General features: G+C 36.4%; 1 protein-coding gene across 1 annotated transcript in view; it reads left to right on the top strand.

Moving 5' to 3' along the window:
• The window catches only part of LOC127660306 (cadherin-23-like), a 227,864-nt gene that overhangs the window by 150,665 nt on the left and 53,862 nt on the right, over positions 1-23,337 (top strand). The window contains exons 11-12 of the mRNA XM_052150444.1: positions 8,931-9,080; positions 11,570-11,728. Coding sequence (XP_052006404.1) covers positions 8,931-9,080; positions 11,570-11,728 — 309 coding nt within the window. The remainder of the gene's footprint in view (positions 1-8,930; positions 9,081-11,569; positions 11,729-23,337) is intronic.

Raw genomic sequence — 23,337 nt, 5'->3', positions numbered from 1 at the left:
CAAACAGATAAGTGCTGCACAAGGCTGCTTAGATTGATTCCTTCTGTACAGATAAATAGAAAGAGTGACAGATAAGTGGAGAGAGAAAGAGAGGCCATGTTTGGAATGGAATACTTAACATACATCTTACTGAATAGTGTGCACGGCAGTATACATTGTGTAGTACATATTATTTTTGATTAAATAGTAAATGAAATTATGCATTTGCATGATATATATTTAAAAAGTAGCATGTTACATTGTTGTCACATGACCTCATTATGTTGCATGTGAATGGCATCTAGTTATTTTCATGGAGTTGGATATGTTTTATTTTGCATTTGAATTCAATTTTGTGTAAAGATGCCTTAATGTTTGGCTATTTGATCAAATGAGTCAAAATAGAGATGTCCTAAGAGAGCACATGTTACACCACTTTTTGTCTCTTTCCACTGGCTGCCGGTTCATGCACGTATTAAATTCAAGGCTCTGATGCTGGCATACAAAACAGTCACTGGGTCTGCTCCAGCATACCTAAAAACATTTATGCAGAGCTACGTTCCCACCAGAAGCCTGCGGTCGGCTAAGGAACGTCACCTTGTCGTACCAAACAAAGAGGCATCAAAACACTTTCCTGGACTTTCAGTTTCATCATACCACGGTGGTGGAATGACCTTCCCAACTCAATCCGGCAAGCTAACTCACACTCTATCTTCAAAAAACAGCTAAAAACACATCTTTTCCAAAAGCACTTAACCGGTCACAAAAAAATAAAAAAAATAAAAATCTGTTTTGTATACTATTCTGATGATAGTGAAACTTTGTAATATGGCACTTTTTGTACCACTGTCTCCCTAAGATGATTCGCTGATGTTTTTCCTCTTTTGTAAGTCGCTTTGGATAAAAGCGTCTGCCAAATGAATAAATGTAAATGTAATGTAAATGTCCAAAATCGTGGCTTTAACTGCTTCAAGGACATTCGTCACACTATAAATTGAAGGTGGGATACTAGAATTGCTTTGTGGGAGACAATATTCCAGTGTCTCTGTTGTATAACGCACACTTATAGTAGTCAAGTATAGTCAGGGTTGGGGAGTAATGAAATACAAGTAATGGGAATATGTTTTTAAAATACAAAATATAAGTAACTGTATTCCACTACAATTACAATTTAAATCATTGGTAATTAGAATACAATTACATTCAAAAGTATTTTGATTACTGAAGAGATTACTTTGCATTTTATTTAGTCCTTTCAGATGGAAAACATTTATACATATAAATGATGTGATCCAAAGTGCATTTGAACAGCGGTGAAACACTTTCTTATGATGTGTTACATTCATACGAGCAGACAGAGAAGTTAGACTGAAGTTTGGAGAACAAGAAATAGAAATAAATCTTGTTAAATTGTCAGCTTTACGCTAAGCTAAAATGCTATTTTTAGCCATTTTACATGCACATGTTACCAGAAACGGTCATATTATTTTATCAAGAAAATTTCTTTTTTCTAGTAAGACCTTTGATATTATGGAAAAAATCATATTCTTGATAATAATTTTTGTATTGTTTTCCTATACAAATATCTAAAAATCCTTAAAACAAGATGAATTTGATTGATCTTGTTTTAGAAACAACACTGCATAAGATATTTAGGTTTTTCAGAGAATGTATTTTTAACATGTGTATTTTGTCTGACAGAGTTTCTATAGTCAAAACAAGTGAAAGAATCTACCAGTGCTGAAGAAGTAATCCAAAGTATTTAGAATATGTTACTGACCTTGAGTATTCTAAGGAAATACGTTACAAATTAAATTTTACAGCTTGTATTCTGTAATCTGTAGTGGAATACATTTCAAAAGTAACCTTCCCAACCCTGAGTATAGTAGGCCATCCAGGTTTTCAATTCATACTGAAGATCTGCATACTGTGCATACTATAAATGGTAGAAGTAAAAGAAGTAATATGTTAGTATGCTATTTCGAACGTAGCCAGAGAGAAGTAATTAGACAGGGAAGAATTATCTCCACCAGTCGGTGCCTATTTTACCGTCCTGTTACTTTTGATTGCCAAATCAAAATTATATAAGTCTCCAATTATTACCCTCTTACTCCAAAAGTAAGTGTCTTTACTCTACACCCTTTGAGAACCCAAGAACATTGATTTTTATGAAAAACTGAATATTATCCCTGCTAACTCCTGACTCCTACGAATTCCCATTTAGAGAAAGAGTGTTTGGAGCTAGATCAAATCCGACTTGCAGCATTTCCAAATCCATTACTCCCATAATTTCCTGTCCTCCATCCACTGTTCTGATAAATAAAAGAGACAAAAAAGGAATTTGTTGTTTTCTAAAGTGAGGGCATTTCCTCTTGCAGAGGAAGTAAAACATCAGTTACATATTACAGCTCTTTCAAGACAAGTCTTTGCAAACAAACACACAGCTGACTCTTGATCACAGCGGGTCTTGACTCTGATACTAATGAAAGATCTACAAGAGTCATCCAGAGTAAAATAACCACTTCAACCTCTGTGTGCATCTGTTTAAAGAGGCTTCTGGGGCTCAAGTTGTGTGTTTATTTTGGCTTGAAATATAAGGGTTTAGGAAAGGATTTAAGCGGTTCTCACTCCTTTCTTGACAGATTATAGCTTCAGTCCATCAAGCAACATTAATTATGGGACTTATGATGTGTAGACACACACACACACACCTGCTGACTCCCCTGACCAACTTGGGCTTAGGCCATACTACGCTGTTTCTTTTTCAGCAGGGCTGCCAATACACACACTCAAATACCTGAGGAACTTATAGTAGGATTCCATACTATGTGTTTTATAAACTTTCTCTGCATGGTTCATCTTCAAACTTTCCTGCTGATGTTTGTGTGACAGGCAGCTTTTATCTTCTCGGTAGAGGTTCAGGCAAATGGACGGGCAATTGCACTTATGGCCAGTGAGCGCTGACATCCGTACATATTGGATGGCTCTTTAAATAGCCCCCATCAGCCACAATGGCTCTCTAAGTGCTCCAAACAAAAACAAGGGGTTATTTTAACCGCCGTTGTAATTCCGCCATCGATCTAGGGAGGCACGCCTTCCCAGGGGGGCTCCAGGGCATGTCAGTGTAAGCGTGGAGAATTATGATAAATTCACCAAGTTAAATCAAAAGATAAATAAATAAATACAATACAAATGTATTTTGAAGATAAATGGCTTCATAGATCATAGTCCAGCTTAATAGACAGTCGCTTTATAATTCCGTTAAATGACATGAATGGATGCATATCATGGAGAGCGCATCTGTACCAGTTGCGTGAGCACGAATCTCTCTGCTCGCACGTGGATTTACTATACGCTGCTCTATGAAATCTCCCTGCTCTCAGAGAGTGCCTGTACGCTCAAACCAGTCATGTGCACTCACAAATCTATTATAAAGCCATATAGCTCTGCCTTTGTTCATTCATCCAATAATTCTGCTCTTGTAGATGTGTTATATCGAGGAAAAAACAAACCGGAGTTTGAGGAATCAACTTGCCATTTGACCGGTAACGATTACAAGAAAGGCAGTTTAATACACGGTTAAATTTGTATTGAATAAGGATTATATTCTTATCATCACTGATGAGACGTGAGCAAATCAAATGACATAAACGGTTGTAAAGCAATCAATGGAAAGGAGGAGGTGAGAACCGGCCTGGCGATATAAACAATATTTTAATGATTAACTTAAACAAAAGACAAACACACACACGACGGACATGTTCGTAAACGATCTCTCTCTCGTCGCACCACCATCTGCAATCGGCCTTTATCCCTCTCGGAGGCTTAATTAGCATGATAAGGGACCGGGTATGTATAATCACGACCCGGCCCCGCCCTCCGCCCTGTCACATGTAAAAATTAAGTTACCTGAATATAATTAAGATGATGACTTTGACCATTTTTATCTATTAGATGTGACAAAATGAATTTCGTACAAGACTTGATTTAATCCATTCAACCAAATTAGTTTTGGTTGAACATTTTTTATTTGATTTTGTGTTTAAGATTTCCTCAATTTTAAGTTCATTAAATGGTTCTGTTTTTTGAGCGAATATTTGAAATAAATACTACAATAAATTAATTATAATGGTAAGCCTTGTTCTTGGTCCAGCAGGTCTGAATTGGGGCCTTCAGGGGTCCGATAATGGTCTGGGTCTTTGGGGATCTGCAATTGTTCTGGGTATTAGGGTGTCTCCTATTGGTCTGGGTCTTATGGGGTCTGATATTGGTCTTAGTCTTAGGGGGTCTGTTATTTCTCAGGAACTTAGGATCTGGGTTTGGTATGGGTTTTAGGTGGTATGATATTGGTCTAGGTCTGGTTATTGTGGGGTCTGGTATAGGTCTGGGTCATAGGAGGTCTGGTATTGTTCTGGTATTGAAGTGGTTGTTTTAAAGTACGCTATGTAACTGCTGAAAATGATAAGCTGCTCTTAAACCTTAAAACAAAAACAAGAAAAACACTTATTTAGTCCATTATAGCCAGTGTGCTTTGTTGATACGTTTAGAGATAATGATGTGTTATGTCAGCAATTGCATTCTGCGTTTTTTCATTAGCATTAAGGTTAATGCAGATCTGAATGCTTAACTCAGGATTAATGATTGCATCAATCCAGACGCCAATTAACCAGCAGCTAGCTAGCTAATTAGTACAACAAACTTTTTAGAAAAATATTGTTTTTCTGCTGATGATAACATTTGCAGCTATAGCTTTGTGTTTATGATCTTTTGCAGATCATAAAACAGAATGATTCAGACAAGAATGTTTGAACATATTAATCTCTTGATTATGTTTGTCTACAAGGGTTCGACTCTGATACGAAGCACAATATCTCCATTACTTTCTCTTCATCTGTTTAGTGTCCGTTTATTCGACCAGACATCCCAATGTGATGCCTATGGCCACCTTTTCAACTCCTCAGAAACAACGCACTGCCTGAGGAGCAACGTGATAGAGAGATTTTCATAAAAGTGAGATATAAAAGAAGTCATCACAGATTAACCTGGAGTTCTGGTCTTGTGCTCCCTCTTTAGCGAGGGACACTATTCAGTTATTATCTTTATTTCACACATTCAGTCTCTCTCTCTCTCTCTCTCTCTTATATTTTCTTGTTCATTTTGCAAGTATTATCCATAAGCAAACACCCCAGGTTAAATGTTTATTGAACTCTGAAACTATTTTCTCTGTCCGGATCATTTCCCCACGTAGTCATCACGAACGGCATTGCCTACAAATGGAATCCGGTGGGGATGTGTGTGTGTGTGTTTGTGTTTGTATTTGTGTTAGCAACGTCCTTGCTTAAGCATATAGCATTTGTTGTGTGTATACAAATATTAGTTCTGGGTAGTATAGCTAAAAAAATTATCATTTTTTGCCTTTTTCTTGAATATAATATAATTATAGCATGTCACTGGATCTGTCGGAAGGAGGAAGCAGACTCGGCGCATTCTTTTCTCAATGAAGACGTTTATTTACAATAAACAACGTGGCTTTTCAGCACACACAATTAACCGTGAGCACTCAGGTGTTTGAAGCATAGCTCTCTCTCCTCTGGAGTCTGGCTCCCTCTTATACTCCTCGAGATCTCACTGCAAAATAGGAAACAGCTGTTAGAAAGAAAATCATTATCGCTCTCATCTCCTGAACTCGCTCTCCATTCACAAACCACCGCTCAACCACGCCCCCATCACCACAATAATATAATATAATATAATATAATATAATGTAATGTAATATAATATATGATCTGAATTAGCTGAATTAATTTTTTTTCAATCAGAAGAACCATCATTTCGACCAAACTGAAATTTAAGCTAGTTTGATTCAAAATGTTTAAAGCAAGAATTAAAATACAGTAAAAATCTTCTTGAACATAATTAAGTCATGTTCTCCACACTATTATTAACTACTGTATTGAAAAATGAACAAGGTGTCAGTATTTCTGATGAGAGAAGGCAACACATGGATATGGATGGATACGTTTTTCAAATGTTTGGAAGTATCACTGAATGTTGTGAGAATGTTGGTTAAGGGACCAAAGATGAAAAAATGTTAATGGGATGCAACATCCTGTGTCGAACGTTACAATTTTAACAGAATGCAGACATGAACCACATAATGTCAATGTTTGTTTGTGTGTGTGTGTGTGTGTGTGTGTGTGTGTGTGTGTGTGTGTGTGTGTGGCGATCTGATAAGACCAAAACCTCAACCCATCTTTTTTTTTGTGATAGAGAGAGAGAGATTATGCTAAAAAACAAAGCGAGAAGAAGACAAGAAGGAGTGAATGTAGAGGCAGATAAGTGTGGACTTAGTAGAGATAAGCAGCGAGTAAACACCACGATAATCAATCAGAGTTTCTCCTCACCATGCTCAACAATTTTGCTTTTTGAGTGTGTTTGTGTATGCTTATGTCCATGTGTGTGTGTGTGGGTCTGTATGTTTACCTAGCTATCGGTTTGAGCTGTAATCTAGATATTTCTTCTCATTTTAACTTGTTGTGACAGCTCACACAACTCTGTGGTTTGGAGTCAGCAAATTGCTCTATCACTGTAACTGCCTGCTCTCTCTCTCTCTCTCTCTCTCTCTCTCTCTCTCTCTCTCTCTCTCTCTCTCACTCACTCACTCACAAAAACTCACACATTAGCATTTTCTTCCAAGACCTCATGAAATCTAAATTATTTAATGTCAGGTAGAGTCATGTCATGTCAAGTAAACTAGTTTATCTACATTCTTTTCTTTTTATTTATTCATTGATTTCGTTTTCATATTTTTAGTTTAGTTGCTTTAGCGTGCAAAAGGGTTCTGTGTTTTAGTTTTTAGACAATTTGAAGAATAAAACCTTATCAGAAAAGTTTGAAATGATCTCATGTAAAGCACCGCTTCTACAGCCATACAATAAACAGATGTTTTTAGCAATTGTGTCGAATCTTGCTGTTTTTGAACATCCCATCACAAGCGCTGCTTTTTTAAAATGGGGTGTCAAGTTAAAAATAGTTCAACTTTTAAAATAGACACAATTAAGCAGATATATGCTTTTAAAGTTTACAGTCTTTGCCTTTTAGAAAAACTGCGAAAATATGCCACACTTAATTGTCTATTCATTATTATACTAGAATCCTTATATGTGAATGCCCCTCTATCTTAATCATAAATTCTACATGCCTCTAAGTATAGTGCAGTTTTTACTGGAAATAAAAATCCCAATTATTTTCTCCATAGATAAATACATTTATAATGATAACTTACAAACCTTTAAAGACAGACCTAACCATGAGCTCCGAGGTTGATGATTGATGGTATGTGCTTCTGCTGAAACCATCAGTCTGCGTTATTTCTAATTCTTGAAATAATTATAATAATAAAAAGTTTTCAATAGCACAATTCCTAGTGAAGAACCACACAGAATGCTGAAGATAGAGATCCACCAATCAGAGAATAGCGGCAAAGGAGCCCTGCAGTGACCATTCACTTCCATGATGCTCTGTTAATGATGCAACATACACTCTCAAACTACTTATATAGTTGTGTATATATATATATATATATATAGTTTGCAATAAAATATATTGTTTGTATCAATAACATTAAATCAATAGTTTTACAGATTTCCATCATTTTTAATTCAATTACATAATTCACAATGCTTCATGGGATTGTATTTCATTCCCTCATAGATGTGAATTACACAGTCTTGTATAGAAGGAGCCTTTTAATATGTCCCATGTCAACTCAATAGGAGTTTCAATAGGAAATATGTAATCACTGGAAAGATAACTGCACTTGTCAAGCAAATTCATGGGGTCTTTCAGAGTGTGATACAGTGTGTGTTTGAAGAATTTTCTTAAATAGTGATGAGCCATCATGGGGTTTACATCCTGCCATATGTCCTCTCTTCTGCTCACCTGCCTCTGCTGTACTCTCTCACAGAAGAGAGAATGACACTAATGAGGGATTTCCTATCATCTCTTTATTTACTCTGTGTAACTGACAGTTATGATTATTGCTAAACATTGTTATTTTATTATTTGAAGTGTGAAGTTTTATTCTGAGCCATCCCTGTCAAAACTCACACCCACATTTGTTTATAAGAACTGTAAAGGAACTTTTTGGAGTTGTAATGTGCAGTGGTTGTTCTTTCATACCTCATGAGACTTCATGGAGTTCTCATTTATGTTTCTTTGAAAGGGATAGTCCACTAAAAAATGAAACATCATTTACTCACCCTCATACTGTTTTTTAGAAGAATATTTCAGCTCTGTAGGTCCATAAAATGACAGTGAATGGTGTTCAGAACTTTGAAGGTCCAAAAAAGCACAAAAAGGCAGCATAAAAGTAATCCATACAACTCCAGTTGTTTAATCCATGTCTTCAGAAGCAATATGATAGGTGTGGGTGAGAAACAGATCAATATTTAAGTCCTTTTGTAGTCTTTTTTGCATATCGCCACCTACTGGACAGGTAGGAGAATTTATAGTAAAAAAATGTAATTAAATATTGTTCTCACCCACACCTATTATATTGCTTCTTAGAATTACATTTCTGGAGTCAGATTACTTTTATGCTAACTTTATCTGCACCATTCACTTGGACCTATAGAGCTAAAATAGTCTTCTAAAAAAACTTAACTTGTCTTCATTAGAAGCAAAAGTCATCCACATCTGGGATACATGAGTTGGTGAACTATCTATCCCTTTAAGTATAAACATTGTCAAAATCTCATTGCTGTTTAAGAGACATTAAAGAGATTGTTTTTCTTTCCTACTAATTCTGCCTCCCTCTGCCTCTCCTTTTCAGTTTATTTGCTTTATTTGGCTTGACAAATAATTTCACATATGTATTGCCAACATATTTACTGCTTAGTTGCGGACAGTTAAAATCATACAAGGTGTAATCCCTCTCTTTGTTTCTGCAGGGAGTGAACAGCATGTTTCAGGTGGTACTGACAGGGAATAACTCTGAGCACTTCAGCATCTCTCCCACCTCAGTACAGGGCAGAGCTGATATCCGTGTGCGTGTGGCTGTCCCGCTAGACTACGAAACCATCAGAAGCTACAGCTTTTCTGTAAGTGAAACGTACACACACATAAACACCCACACACACACACACTCACACGCACACACACACACACACACAAGATTTTTTTTTTGTGGCAATAAACATAATTCGCATGTATATCAATACTTTTCTCTAAATCCTCAAGTGCAATGAATCTGTGCCATTTATTTTAACATTTAGAACAGTCTGAGAACAGATTGTCATACTAGGACAGGGTTTCCCAAACGGGGGTTCGTGAGAGAGTAAAGAGAGTGAGATACATTTTCCTTTTAACTATCTTTACGTCTATCCAGCTTTACACTCTCTCTCTCCCTGTACGTGCTGCATATGTGTGTGTGAGTCATAGAGTAAATTACGAGCAACTTTCCATACAAAGTTATGACATTACATTCATTTTACATGTCATTTTTACTTATTGAACATGTATTTATTGACTATATAAAATTTCAAATGTACATAAACAAATGCAATGACATTCATTGAAAAAATTATCTGAGATAAAAAAAAAATGTTTTACTTCTGTGATGGATAATGTTTGTATGGATAGAAATGCCAATGGTGAAGTAAATAAAACAATATGTATAAATATTGTAAAAAGAACAATAGATGTATTAAAGGTTCATTTAAATGTAACCATAATAATATGGTTATTATGAAGTTATTTTTTATAATATGGTTGAAATGAAGTGCAAAAAGTGTGCAAAATTATATGTAAAAAATTTAACATTACTTAAAATATCAGGGTGTACTTCAAGGAGTTAGAACAGAAAAAAGTTTGGGAACACCTGTACCAGGGCATTGGGTTTACTATAGATAAATTAAAACAGAGGGTTAGAATGGTAAATAGTAAATACTGAATAATTACATACATATAAGTAGAGCAGTGCTGTCATGATAGTTGAGTTTGGATGTGTTTTTCCAGTTGATTTAGTAGACTGAAGTTGCTCCTCCCTCCAGCAATGGAGTTACTGAACTGACAAATTACTGCAATCTACTCTAGTACAAAACTCAAACACACTCCCAAACAGTTCTGCAGACCAAGACAGGCAGTTAATTCAACACAATGGTACCTGAAGCAATTTGTATGAAACTGAATATAAAGTCTTTTCAGAAATTTGCTAATAAAAATTTGACTATGGACTATGGACATTTTTGAGAGTGGCTTAGAAGGAAGCATACTTATACATGAGAGAGACTACATAAATAATGTAGGGAAGGATTTTATCCATTGGGATTTGAGTGGATCATAGATGTAAGATGTAAGTGATATTATTGAAGTAATATCACACGAGCAAGAGTGCTATATGGCCCTACATCAGCACTGCTGTGATTCGGCCGCAGGCCGAGTGCAGTAGGTAATCACAGCAGTGCTGATGTAGAACCACTATCTGCTACGATGCAGTGTGATATTGCTTATATACAACAGTTCAATGAACAAGTACATTTTTAAAATTGAGGAAAAACAGAGTACAGTCATAAAAACGCATTTGTGCATCTTGTTGCGTCCAAGCCTCTGTTAATAATTCAAAATGTTCACTTCAGAAATAGTATCATGGCTTGTGCTGTTTCTTACAAGTCATTGTATTAACAAGGATAGACAGATGGATGTGTGTGTGTGTGTGTGTGAGAGAGAGAGAGAGAGAGAGTGTGTACCTGTTGCCACACCCAAGCAGAGGTGCTGTCAGCTTTCTGACGGTCAGCTTTCTCAGTGGAAAATAGACATCCAAGCGGGTGTATTCCTCCCTATTTCACTGTAGCCGGTGCGTAAAAGTCATTCACTTTAGAGACAGCGATGTCCTCTGCCATTTTAAACAGTATTTATCCAATGTGGAAACTCTGATAAAAGGTAAGCACCTTGAGTTCTGTAATAAATCAGTTGTGTCTCTCATATGTGATGAGCCTTAATCCTGAAGTTGTCCGTTTAAAGCTATTTCCTAGCTTTGGTAATGTAGTAGTAATACGAGCGATCATGGAGCACTGTTCTATGTAAACAATGACTAACGGATTCACTTTACGTTGCCAACTTGCTCATATTACACACAAAAATTATCTTTTGCCACCACCTGCTGGCTAACATATGTAATGTCAAAAATAAAGACAGTAACTCCTAACAGATCGGCACTGCTCTTACACTTTAGTTTAGAACAGCATGAACACAAGCGGAGTGATACACACACAGTGAAGCATCCGAGTGCTGATGGTGTCAGACCATTAGTGCTCATGGAATGTCTCACGTCCAATCAGATTTTAGAGGTGGAGAAGTACATTTTGGTAAAAGATTATGAAAACAAACATTTTGTTTTCTGTAGAATACATATACATTGTACAATTAAACAATAAAGCCTTTACATTGGGAGTGCGCATAGTAATGCCTTCAAATGCTGCCTATGTACTGTAGGCAGCTCTCTATGTTTTGAAACGGAGCCATTGTGTGGGATGTTTTGATGCTGAAGATCTAATGGTAGCTGTTGTCACTCTGCTGTTCTCATCTCCAGCTGTATGCGAATGAGTCTCTGGCTGAGCATGTGGGGTTTGCTAGAGTCTTCATTGACCTCATGAATGAGAATGACAACAGGCCGATTTTCAGCCAGACGATTTACAACATCAGTTTACCGGAGAGCACAGATCCTGGAGCATCTTTGGTTCAGATTAAGGTGAACACCCACACAATTTCCACACACACATTATCTTTACAAATGTTGACTACAAGTAATGCCAAGAGCACACTACAAGACTAAAGCTCATTTAAAAACTCACATTTTCTTGTTTTTTGTCATGCTGATGCACACTTTACACAACTAATCACAGACTAGGTGTGCGGCTTTAAAATGTGAAGTTGCTTTTTACAAAGACTTGTAAGGTTTCCTTTTCAAACATGTGTTTCGGATGCCAAAGACGTGATGATACATTAGGATGTAAGGAACCTCACTGGCTCTGTTCTACAGCTCAGACATCTGTTACATTTCTCTCCCTTTCACTTGGTCACCATCATTAATTTGATTTCAACACACAGACTGTCTAACACCACTGAAGGTCATCACACACTATGAGCAGAACAGAGCATAAATCACTGTGAACAGCCACATGCAGCTCATAAATTCAGCATATTATCACTCTCTCTTTCTGTCACTCTTGAACTGGCAATGTTGGATGGTATGGAAATCAATACTGATCAATACACATTCCAGCTTTGGATACATAAGGAAGCTCCTGGAATACTGTAAGGGCTGTACTGATGTTTGTGTGCACTCATACTTATCATACAAACAAATTCTACATCAGTGCTCATGCATTCTGACATATTTATGAAGAGCATTCCAAGGTCTTTGAGGAGAAACTTTAAATGCAATGATCATGAAAATGATGGTGATATTTGCTGGGAAAAGCTGAGCTGTTAGTCTGAGGACCAAATGTTAATTTAAGGTCTTTATACCCTCTTGAGACTGTGCCAAGAGAGATTCCTTTTTGGTACAGTGCGTTCTGCACGGTTTGAAGTTAACTCAAGGTTTTCAGGACATATTGTTATGACCCATTGAAGTCGCGAAGGCTGCGGTTAAGTGGTCTTGCATGTTGAGAACCGGGCGGGCACTAACACAAGTGTGTCTTATATTGTATGTGTGTGTATGTGCAAGACTCCTGTCTGAACATTGCTTGAAACAATAGCATCTAGAGTTATATCTAAGTTAGCACCAAGCTCTCTGAATTCAGCTCTGAAACCTCATCAGGACAAAAGGGCTACAAGTTCATATACCAAGAGCCTAAAATGAATATACTTTGTCCCAAACACTGCTCCAGTTTCTCACGGGAATGTTGGGCACAAACCATTAAGGATAGGATAGAGAACGAGCATGAAGTAATCTCGTAACACACACATTGAACATATAAGGCTTTTGCTATACAACACAGGAATACAAGGATTGACATACAAGGAATACATGCAGTCTTAATACAATTATAATGCCACATAAGCTGGTTTCATGACTGTGAAGTATATGATTAAATATTCTGATTATAGATGAGTACAACAATGTGAATACATTGATATGCTTGTATAATAAGTGAGTGTAATTCCTTCAGTATATTCTTATGTTTAATTTCAATATAAGAATGTCAAAGGTGACTGGGTCTGTCAAGCTCCAACATGACATATACGCATCATAAAAGTATTAAAGAAATTACCATATAACTGGCCCATATTGCAACATTTAAACCTGACACAATGCATCTATTTGTGCCAATTGATTTGAGAGCTACAATGGAGGGCACATGTAACATGTAGAGTGGTAACTTTACACTTAGTGCCCTGGGGGCATGCTAACACAGACAGTTATGGAGCAGCAGTTTCATGTTTACACACTGGTTTTCTTTTTCTCTCTCACTCTCATCATGTCTCAGTTCACACTTTCTTTCCAAACATCATCTCTACCCATAATGAAACTTCAAACGGCTGCTTTAAAGAGTTTATTGCAGCCTGTTCTCATGAAATTTACATTGCAATGGCAATATTTTCACAAACCAAAATTATGTGCTTAATACGTTTGGCTGCAGTTTCAAAGTGAAATATCCTGAGGGGGCGCCAAAAGCAAGTGAAATAATGTTGAAATCTGATGAGTTTTTTTATGTAAATATTAGATGGATGTTTTAATGAGTAAAATGTTTTGAAACTTAACTTAAAACTTTTGCCTAAACCTAACCAATTGTATCCTAAAAGGTAAATGAAAGATGAACAAAACAGACATCCTTACCCTTAGCCAACACCTAAATCTAATCGATAGAGCTTTTAAATCAAATTCGACATGACATTAACATTCACTGAATTTCGTTTAGCTTCTATGGCACTTTCGCTTCACTTTCACTTTCGTTTCGAGCGTCCTTTGCTGGGCTTAAGGCTCGGTCTCCAAGTTCAAAGTCCAACTCTCTATCAGGTGAGCTAATGTGGAAGCTAATCATGGAATATGTGTGTAAATGTAGTTGTGTCTGTAATGCAAACATTAAAATGTGTAGTTTTTCAAATGTTGCATTAGAGTAAAAGTGTTTAGATATCATGCAGGGCATGTGTAATAGTTCGAAAAAAATGTTTTTATAAAGTCATATACAGCCATAGTACAGCCATAGTACCTGTGATTTGTATGAAAGTGAATAAAACACATAGTTGTTGTAGTGTCTTTAATGTAAATTTCACCAGGAAACTGCAGCAAAAAGTAGAAAGCAGCATGTGAAACTCAGTTTGCAAAAATATAGTTATAGTAACATTCATTCTATGAGACTAGGTTGGTTTCTTGTGCGCTTTAATTTGTCGCTTAGTTATTATTAGACTTTCACTATTGGCTAAGTCCAATCCCATCTCTGTCTGTCTCCATATAGTACATTTCTAAATAATTGGACTTGCAATTTTCACCTTGTAGACTGTTAAAGAGACAAAGAAATCCCATAAACTTACATTGAAGGACAGACTCAAGCCATATCTATGGACCAGAATATCAAAAGACTTGGAGATTAGGTTTTAGCAACTGCATAGCAACACTTAACTCCATTCAGAACACCTTAGAAACTGCATGGCAATAGCCTGGCAATTGCCAACAACACCTTAGCATCGGGACAGAGAGTTTTGTTGGGCAAGCACCACTTACATTTTCTTACATTGTGTTTGCTCCTCTTTTGAAAACATATGTTGTTTTCCAGGTGTGGGTGTGTTTCTGTGTGAGTGATGTCCTGGGTGAGTTGTTTGTTTTTAACAGATGTTTGGACTGCTGCTAATGTGCTGCCTGTAACTGACTAGAGCAGTTTATGTGTGGACTGTCACACACATATCCATATGTTCTGACATACACAATTACATACCTGTCAGATACCTGTCAGCTCTGGCTCATTATGATGGATGCTCATCCTATTTATCATCATTTACTTAAACTTTAATTTCATTTAAATGTGTTAAATCATAATTTAGATAGAGTATCAGAATTAATTGCATTTTTGCTTTGAATGGTTTCCAGACAAACATTAAACTGAGTGCAGGAGCAGATCACACTGTCAGAGCTAATTGTTACTTTAAATGCCATTTTTAGTCCAACTTTCAACTTAATCTCTGCCTGGGAACCCAGCCTAAAGAGCTTAAACTGCTGTAGAGTTGCTGGATTCTGTGGCATGAATGTGTGATAGTGTTTGTAAGAGAGCTGAAGACACTTTTAACTCATAACTGAAGTGCACGCAATCACAACATCATGCCACCCTATATTTACCTCTTCTTTTACACTTATGTTAGTTCTGTTAAGATGAAGTTTGTTATCTCTGCAGCAACAAACCGAATTGCATTCTGTTTTGTTGGACATAATTACATTTGCTCAACTATTGGTGTAAAACCTTTTTGGGGGTGTGGGTGGGTGGGTACCTGTTTATATATATATATAATAGTGGGTGAGGGGAGATTGAAAGTAGTTTGAAAACAGTAATTATTTTTGAAGTGCTGCTAATAGTGCAGAAATTACACACTTTAATTTTAAAGGGGCCATATTCTTCCATTTTCTGGCCTTCTATCTTATGACATTTAAACACTTTTACTAAAGTGCGTGACTTAGTAAGCCAATAACATTTGCTTTACATAAGCAACTACATTTACAATTTCAGGCATGATAAAATTTTGCAATTGCTTAACTGATAGAGCAATGCAATTGTGAAACACAGTACCGGGATAAAAATCCCCAAGAGCACTCAAGTTGACACATGAGGCAAAAGTGTCAGACAAGCAACACAGAATGATTTGGTTGCTTCAGAAATTGCGTTTTTCATGTCACACTTTTTATGACACTATCGGTTAGATTTAGGTTTAAGGTTTAGTGTAGGGAGGTAGTTTTTATTTTATTTTAAACTTGATGGAGCATTAAACTTAACCTCATCTGTTTATGAGAAAATGTAACTTTTAGTGGCACACAGTGTACAATTCATCTCGGAACTGCCACAATATATGTATGAAACATCGCCAAAGTCACATCATTTTCATGAGATCAGGATCAAACAATATGCGCTCAAATGTGCAGACTTTTCATCAGATATCTTGTTTATAATAAACACTGGCAATCCTTTTATAATACAGGAATTGAAAGGACATGCAGAGCAGCAGGTGCTACACATAGCCAGAAGCAGCACATTGTTAGCCTTTCCAGAAATTAATCTGTTCAATGACATGGCCCCTTTAACACTCTTTTAAACAAGTTCAACCCATTTAGCCTCTTTATAGCTTCCTTAATCCTTTACAATCACTTAGCATCAGCTCATATTAATTTGAAATGTAAATCCAAACTGTCTGTCTAACATCATCATACACGCTCTGTTTTATTTCATTAAGTGAACTGTGTAGTGCTGAGATCCTGCTGTATAGGGCTAGCAGTAGATTCCCAGCTCAATACAATTAATTATCTTTCACAGCGTGTCATTTTTCAGTGAGCTTCTAACAGGTGTGATACAACACACAGCTACTGGGATACAGGTAGATTCAATTAATAGCTAAGCAGTCATTTAGCACACTCTTTTATCCAAAGCAGCTTACAATACATTTACAGTATCTGGAATCAACAGCAACTAAGCCATAAATTGCACACACACATTTTGCTGAACTATAAGGTGGCTGTGGTTTCAGCACCACAGGGGTGGACAGCTCCCTGCACATTGTCAGCAGAAACAATCCTGTGTGTTAGTCCACAGTGTATCATTACAGAATCACTGCACCCATGGATATATGTGTGTGTGTGTGTGTGTTTGTGTTTGTGTTTTTGTGTGTGTGTGTGTGTGGGTGTTTGTGTTTGTGTGTGTGTGTGTGTGTGTGTGTGTGTGTGTGTGTGTGTGTGTGTGTGTGTGTGTGTGTGTGTGTGTACCTTAAGCTTTCTTATGCTGAGAGACAGTTCAGACAGTGGGCAGAGAGAAGATCTGCTGTAGGAGGAGTCGGAGGTGAACATTTCTCTGCAGGATCCATATCCTGTCATGTCACCTACAGCTGTGGATGTTGACTTGTATTTAAGGTTAAGGAATGATTAGGGTTCCATCCTGATTTGAATTAATTTAGCAAATGAGCTTCACATTTTTAAAAAGTACTTTTACCAGAGCTGTCAGCATTATTTGAAAATTAACTATATCATCTGTCATCAGCCATATAACTATCTCCAATACTACTCACAGTCAGTATCTTGGTCTTCTTTGAAACTACTGTATGTGCTGGCTATATTGTGTCTAAATGTAATGAAACTCTACAATCTTGTCTTATCTGTTTAGTTAAATTGCCAATTTAGGACAGGAGCTTTGTCTTAATACTTAAGATAGGAAAATTCTGTAATAAAACCCCTGCTGTATATTACACAAGCAAGAGTGCTTTATGCTGTAAATGTATACACTTAAAGAGATAGTTCACCCCAAAATGAAAATTCTCTCATCATTACTCACCCTAGTGCCATCCCAGATGTATTACTTTCTTCCTTCTGCTAAACACAAACAAATATTTTTATAACAATATTTCAGCTCTGTACATCCTCATAAAGCAAGTGAATGGGTACCAAAAAAGCACATAAAGGCAGCTTAAATGTAATCAAAACAGAACAATATTTAAGTCCTTTTTTGCTATAAATTCTGTTCCCTGCCCAGTATTTAGTGATATACACGAAGAATGCGAAGTGCCAATAACAAAAGAAGAATGTGAAAGTGGAGATTGATTGGACTTACAATAAATATCGATCTGTCTCTCATTGATCTGTTTCTCTCTGTTTCTCACCCACACTTATCATATCACTTCTTAAGATGCGTAGCTTGTATATAGGGTGCAGTTTGGCTAAAGGCACCCCTTAAGGAAAATCTGATTTTTCATGTTTGCAAAGAGTATCAAAATTGAGAAAAAAATAATATATATATATATATATATATTTATTTTTAATGAACATATTTTGTGTGAAAATAATAAAATAACTTTGTTTTGATTAAATTGTATTCATTTTAACCTATCTATCCCCCAACTATCCTTTTCACTTATTGGATGGTTATTTAAAAACTTTTGATTTAATCTACTGATTCTGTTCACTTGTTCTCTCAAAATGTTCATATTATTTTCTAACATGTTTACAGTGGAACAAAACAAGGCCATGCCTGCACAACCCCACACTGTCTATTGGGGGCTTGTTAGAGCATGTGTCCTTACGCGTACACACACACACACACACACACACACACGGGGGTATTGTTTAATATTAATCAGTGATGGCAGTGGTTATCATTATAAATATTTATAGTGATTTAGTGTGTATGTGTCTCATGAGATGAGGTCAGCTCATATCTGCTAAATTGCTTCTTTGTTTTCAGTCTGGGTTTTGGCTTCAGTTTGTTTGCATTTCTCCATGTCCTATTTATTATACACTCTCTTTTCCTTCAGCCATTATAGCACTAATGGATTTCCATCCCTTTGAGTGTCTGTGTGTTTGTGGTGATTGTGTTGGTTCATTCATTGTTTCTGTTTCTGTGTGTTGGGCAGTGCGTTATCATGGTTTATTTATGTTTGTATATTCCTTTGTTTGTTTAATCACATCATTTCTCCATGAGGTGAGAGTTTTGATTAGTTTATATTTGTGGGTAAATATTCATATGTGGACATATGACCATGTGTTTCTTTTAATGAAACACAAAAGGGGATGTTAGGCAGGATGTCTAAACGTTTCTTTTCCATATAAAGGAGTAGAGAAGAGGGTCTGTTTTTTTGACAAAAATTGTCATTTTTCTTGATTTGTCCTAGTTTTCTGATCTCATTTATTTATCAGCTGTTCTTCACCTCCTCTCTCCTCTATTTTTGTTTCTCTTCCATCTTATTTTGTTCTCCTATAATTATAAAGAGTAGGATGATGGAAGACGGTTGCTGATGATGGTCTGTCTATAAAGTGTAGCTGCTGGCTATACAGACCTCATATTCATACTCTCAACTCTCTACAGTATATCTCTGTTCTTATATAGTTTTGGTAAATTGTTTATTTTGAACTCTCTCTCTCTCTCTCTCTCTCTCTCTCTCTGTCCATGTCACTTTCTCATTTTCTCTCTTTTCTCATCCCTTTCTTCATGTCTCTTTAAATCACTATTTTACTCATTTCCTTATCACTGTTCTCCAGTCTGTTAAGACGATCATCTGTGTGTGTGTGTGTGTGTGTGTGTGTGTGTGTTTATCTAACTGCTGTAATAGGTTTATTCAGTAAACAGTTGATAAGACTCAGACTTAGCCCTGAGGCAGCACTTGTCTTTCCGGTTCTGTAGATGTTTTAGCTATTTGAAACATATATGAAAAATATATTCCTCTAGTTAATTTTGAATCACAGACTTTTCTTCTGCCCACTTATTAAAATGTCCACTGAATGCTGATGTACATTTTGTGTTTGGTTCCAGCTAGATATAGTCTCACCAGCTTCTGGCAACCTTCTGGCAATTTTATGACAACCTTTACGCCTTGTCATCATTTTGACATGGAGCTGTCTGATTATGCGTTTGGTATAATCCTATAAGACCGGAACAATATTCATTTCTGTCACATGGCTTTAGTGAAACAACTATCACAAAGTGAAATGCATGTGAGATTAATTTTACTGCATTCAGCTAGATAAACTTTCTTAAAAAGAGTACAGAAAATGTCTACAGCATAAAAGTTTGTTGTTACATTCTTATTACAACATTACTGTATTGTTATTACATTGTCATTACATATGCTGATAAATCTCAGTGGAAGCCACTGAATGTATAATAACTGCTGCTCGTGGAATGTTTTTAATACAGAAATGTAAAATATTTACTGTAAGCAACATCTACATTATTCCAGATACATTTTGAAAACAGCATTTTTCCACACTGTCGTTTTCAAACTTTTTCCAAAAGTTGCTCATCCACACTGAAACGTACGAAAAATATTAAATTCCCTTACTGCACATTCTAAAAAAAAAACAACAACAACAATGTATGAAGTGTCATTTCTATGTATGTTTTGAAATGCAATTGTCCTCCTGAGAGCAATTCCAAGTACATTTCCCATCACCTTTGAAGTAATGCAATGTTAAGGTTGTACAAAGTAACACTGATCTTTAACAATGCTATCAAAGTGGATAGTAGGCACAACAACTCTGCTACAACATGGATCACCATCTTGATTGTTTTGGGTTGGATGGATCACATGATTGCAACACATGACAACAAATATGTCATCGTTTTCAAATATCTCTATTTTCTCTGTCCACACTATAACGCAAAAATGTGTTTCAAAAATTATCCACTTGGAAGTGTGTTTTCGAAAAGCTCTGTTTTTGCTGGACCAAAACGCAGTCTCAGTGTGGACAGAAGGCCAAAAGGTAACTAAATTAATGCATTTTCAAATGTATCAGTGTTCACATTATATGGGCCTTAATGATAGGGATGTAATTAACTAGACATATTGGAGGACAGAGATTGAAGAGAGAAAAATAGTTTCAGAGATACAGGAAGTGTTTATATCATCCAGGCTGTCGGTAAGGGTATTTTTCATTGGATGGTGAGCAATTGTTGGCGTATGTGTTTATGTAATTTTTTGTGCACATCAGTTATATTGTCACAGATTTGTATTTAGCAGGATTTGAATAGAAGTGTGTGTGTGTGTGTGTGTGTGTGTGTGTGTGTGTGTGTGTGTGTGTGTGTGAGAGAGTGTGAGAGAGAGAGAGAGAGAGCGTGTGTTTGTGTGGGCTTGTTTATGTGGTTTATGAGAACATTTTTTTAGGTTACAAATTAGTAATTACAAGGGTATTATGCTATAAATGTGGTTTATGAGGACATTTCTATTGTCCCCATAATTCAAATCGCTTAAAAATCATACTAAACAATGTTTTATTGAAAATGTAAAAATGCAGAAAGTTTTTTGTGAGGGTTAGGTTTAGGGGTAGGGTTAGGGTTAGGGTATAGAATCTATAGTTTGTACAGAATAAAAATCATTATGTCTATGGAGAGTCCTCATAAGGATAGCTGCACCAACATGTGTGAGTGTGTGTGTGTGTGAGAGAGAGAGAGAGAGTGAGTGTGTGTGTGTGTGTGTGTGTGTGTGTGTGAGTGTGTGTGTGTGTGTGTGTGTTTGTGTGTGAGTGTGTTTGTGTGTGTGAGAGAGAGAGTGTGTTTGTGTGAGTGTGTGAGTGTGTGTGTGTGTGTGTGTGTGTGTTTCTGTTAAATACATTTTCTTAAACATATCTTTCAAGCAAAATGTGTGGTCTAAATCTAAATGAGGATATACCATATATAGTATATAACACACTGAAGACTAACTCCAAACTTTCCCATAAAAGACAACTTTTTGTATGTTTAGAATAAAATAAAAACATTATTTACTGTATTTATGAATCACCTTTCCCTTTCAGGATGTACACAGAATTTTATTTAGTCAGATTTAGTTTATGTCTGATGAGATTTTTTTTTGAGCTAATCTCTGTAGATTAATGATGCCCTTTGGGTGAGAAGTGTGTTTTGGCAGATTACTCAATTAGATGTGTCACTAACAGGTCTAAACAGCATTTACTCTCATCACAAAGAATACTCTTTCTATCACACACAAGTACACACACACACACACACACACACACACACACACACACACACACACACACACACGTAGTGTTTCCATGTTTTATGGGGACTTTCCATAGACATAATGGTTTTTATACTGTCAAACTTTATATTCTATCCCCTAAACCTAACCCTACCCCTAAACCTAACCCTCACAGAAAACTTTCTGCATTTTTACATTTTCAAAAAACATTTATAAGCTGTTTTCCTCATGGGGACCGACAAAATGTCCCCACAAGGTCAAAAATTTCGGGTTTTACTATCCTTATGGGGACATTTGGTCCCCACAAAGTGATAAATACACGCTCAAACACACACACACACACACACACACACACTCACTCACTCACTCACTCACTCACTCACTCACTCACTCACTCACTCACTCAAGTGCCTAGCCCTTTTAGCATCAGGGCTTAACAATAACAATGCCTGAGGCCAGTGTGCAAGAGTTTTGGGCCAGAAGTGTCACTTGCTGTACTACATTGATATTACTGCATGTTTTATATGCGTTTATCGTGTACATGTCTTTTACGCCATTAATTTTGTTTTCTGTGATGTATTTTGTTCATTATAATTGTTGCAAATTCTGCTGATTAAAATATTTACAGTATATTTACAATATACCAAGGCAAATTTATCTACCTGGCAAGCACAGATTTGAGGTTTTATCAAAACTGTGATTATGACTTCTGTGTGTTGTGGAAGCAATAGTAGGAATGCGGTGAAAATAATGAAGCAAACAGCAGTGTTTTGCTTTGGATAAAAGTGTCTGCCAAATGCATAAATGCATCATATGCCATTGTTTTTCAGCAAAAGATTATTTATAATTGTATCTGTAATTGAGTTACATTATAGCTGTGTAATTTACAGATTTTGTTGTAATTTAAATCCTAGTAATATTTGTGTTGTTTTTGTAAAGAAAACTTAAAGGGATAGTTCACACAAAATGTGTTGTTTTGTGGTGTGTCTCATCTGCCACAGGTGGACCTCTTTTGAGTTGAGATTGAGGTTTTTCCTCACTCTGCTGTCACTCTGCTTTAATGCACACTGAAAAGTTTCTGACATCTGTCAATCAGAGAGAATGGTCTTTTCAGGGTTTGGTCCAAAATATCAGGTCCACGTTCAACGGTGTCTCCATTCCTGCTCTTTGACTGAAGTTTAGTGTCTTTGTGTTTTTGTTGGGCTGCTGACTGGAGTATGAGGTGTGTATTTGTGTGTTTCTTTGTCAACTGAGGAGAAAAATGGGGCAGGAAAGAGGGTTGGATGGAAGAGAATGAGAGAGATGGCTATCCTCTCTCAATTTTGATTCCTGTCTATCTCACCTGCCCTGCATTTAGCCCCCTGTCATCATAGCGACTGTTGTCATGCTAACACCTTGAGTCCCAGCACTTTCATCACTGCACTTATGGGCCTATCAATCCCACTGAGATAGAGAAAGGGAGAGAGAGATAAAGAAAGAGAGAGGATATATGTATGGAGGTAGAGAATGATGAAAAGGGGAGGACTTTGTGTTATTTTAGTCTTTGTTTGTTTGTTCCTTGTTTCTGTAATTTGTTTTTTGTTAGTTCTTTCAATTATTATTATTCTTTATTTTGGTTCTTTTTTGTTTGTTTGTGTATTCAGTCATTTGTTTGTAAGTTCTTTGTTCATGTCTTTCTTTTGTTTGTTCTTTCAT

Source organism: Xyrauchen texanus, chromosome 20 (genome assembly GCF_025860055.1).
Source record: "Xyrauchen texanus isolate HMW12.3.18 chromosome 20, RBS_HiC_50CHRs, whole genome shotgun sequence".
Classification (NCBI taxonomy): Eukaryota; Metazoa; Chordata; class Actinopteri; order Cypriniformes; family Catostomidae; genus Xyrauchen; species Xyrauchen texanus.
The sequence above is the reverse complement of the archived record's forward strand: the minus strand, read 5'-3'. Positions and strand labels throughout refer to the sequence as shown.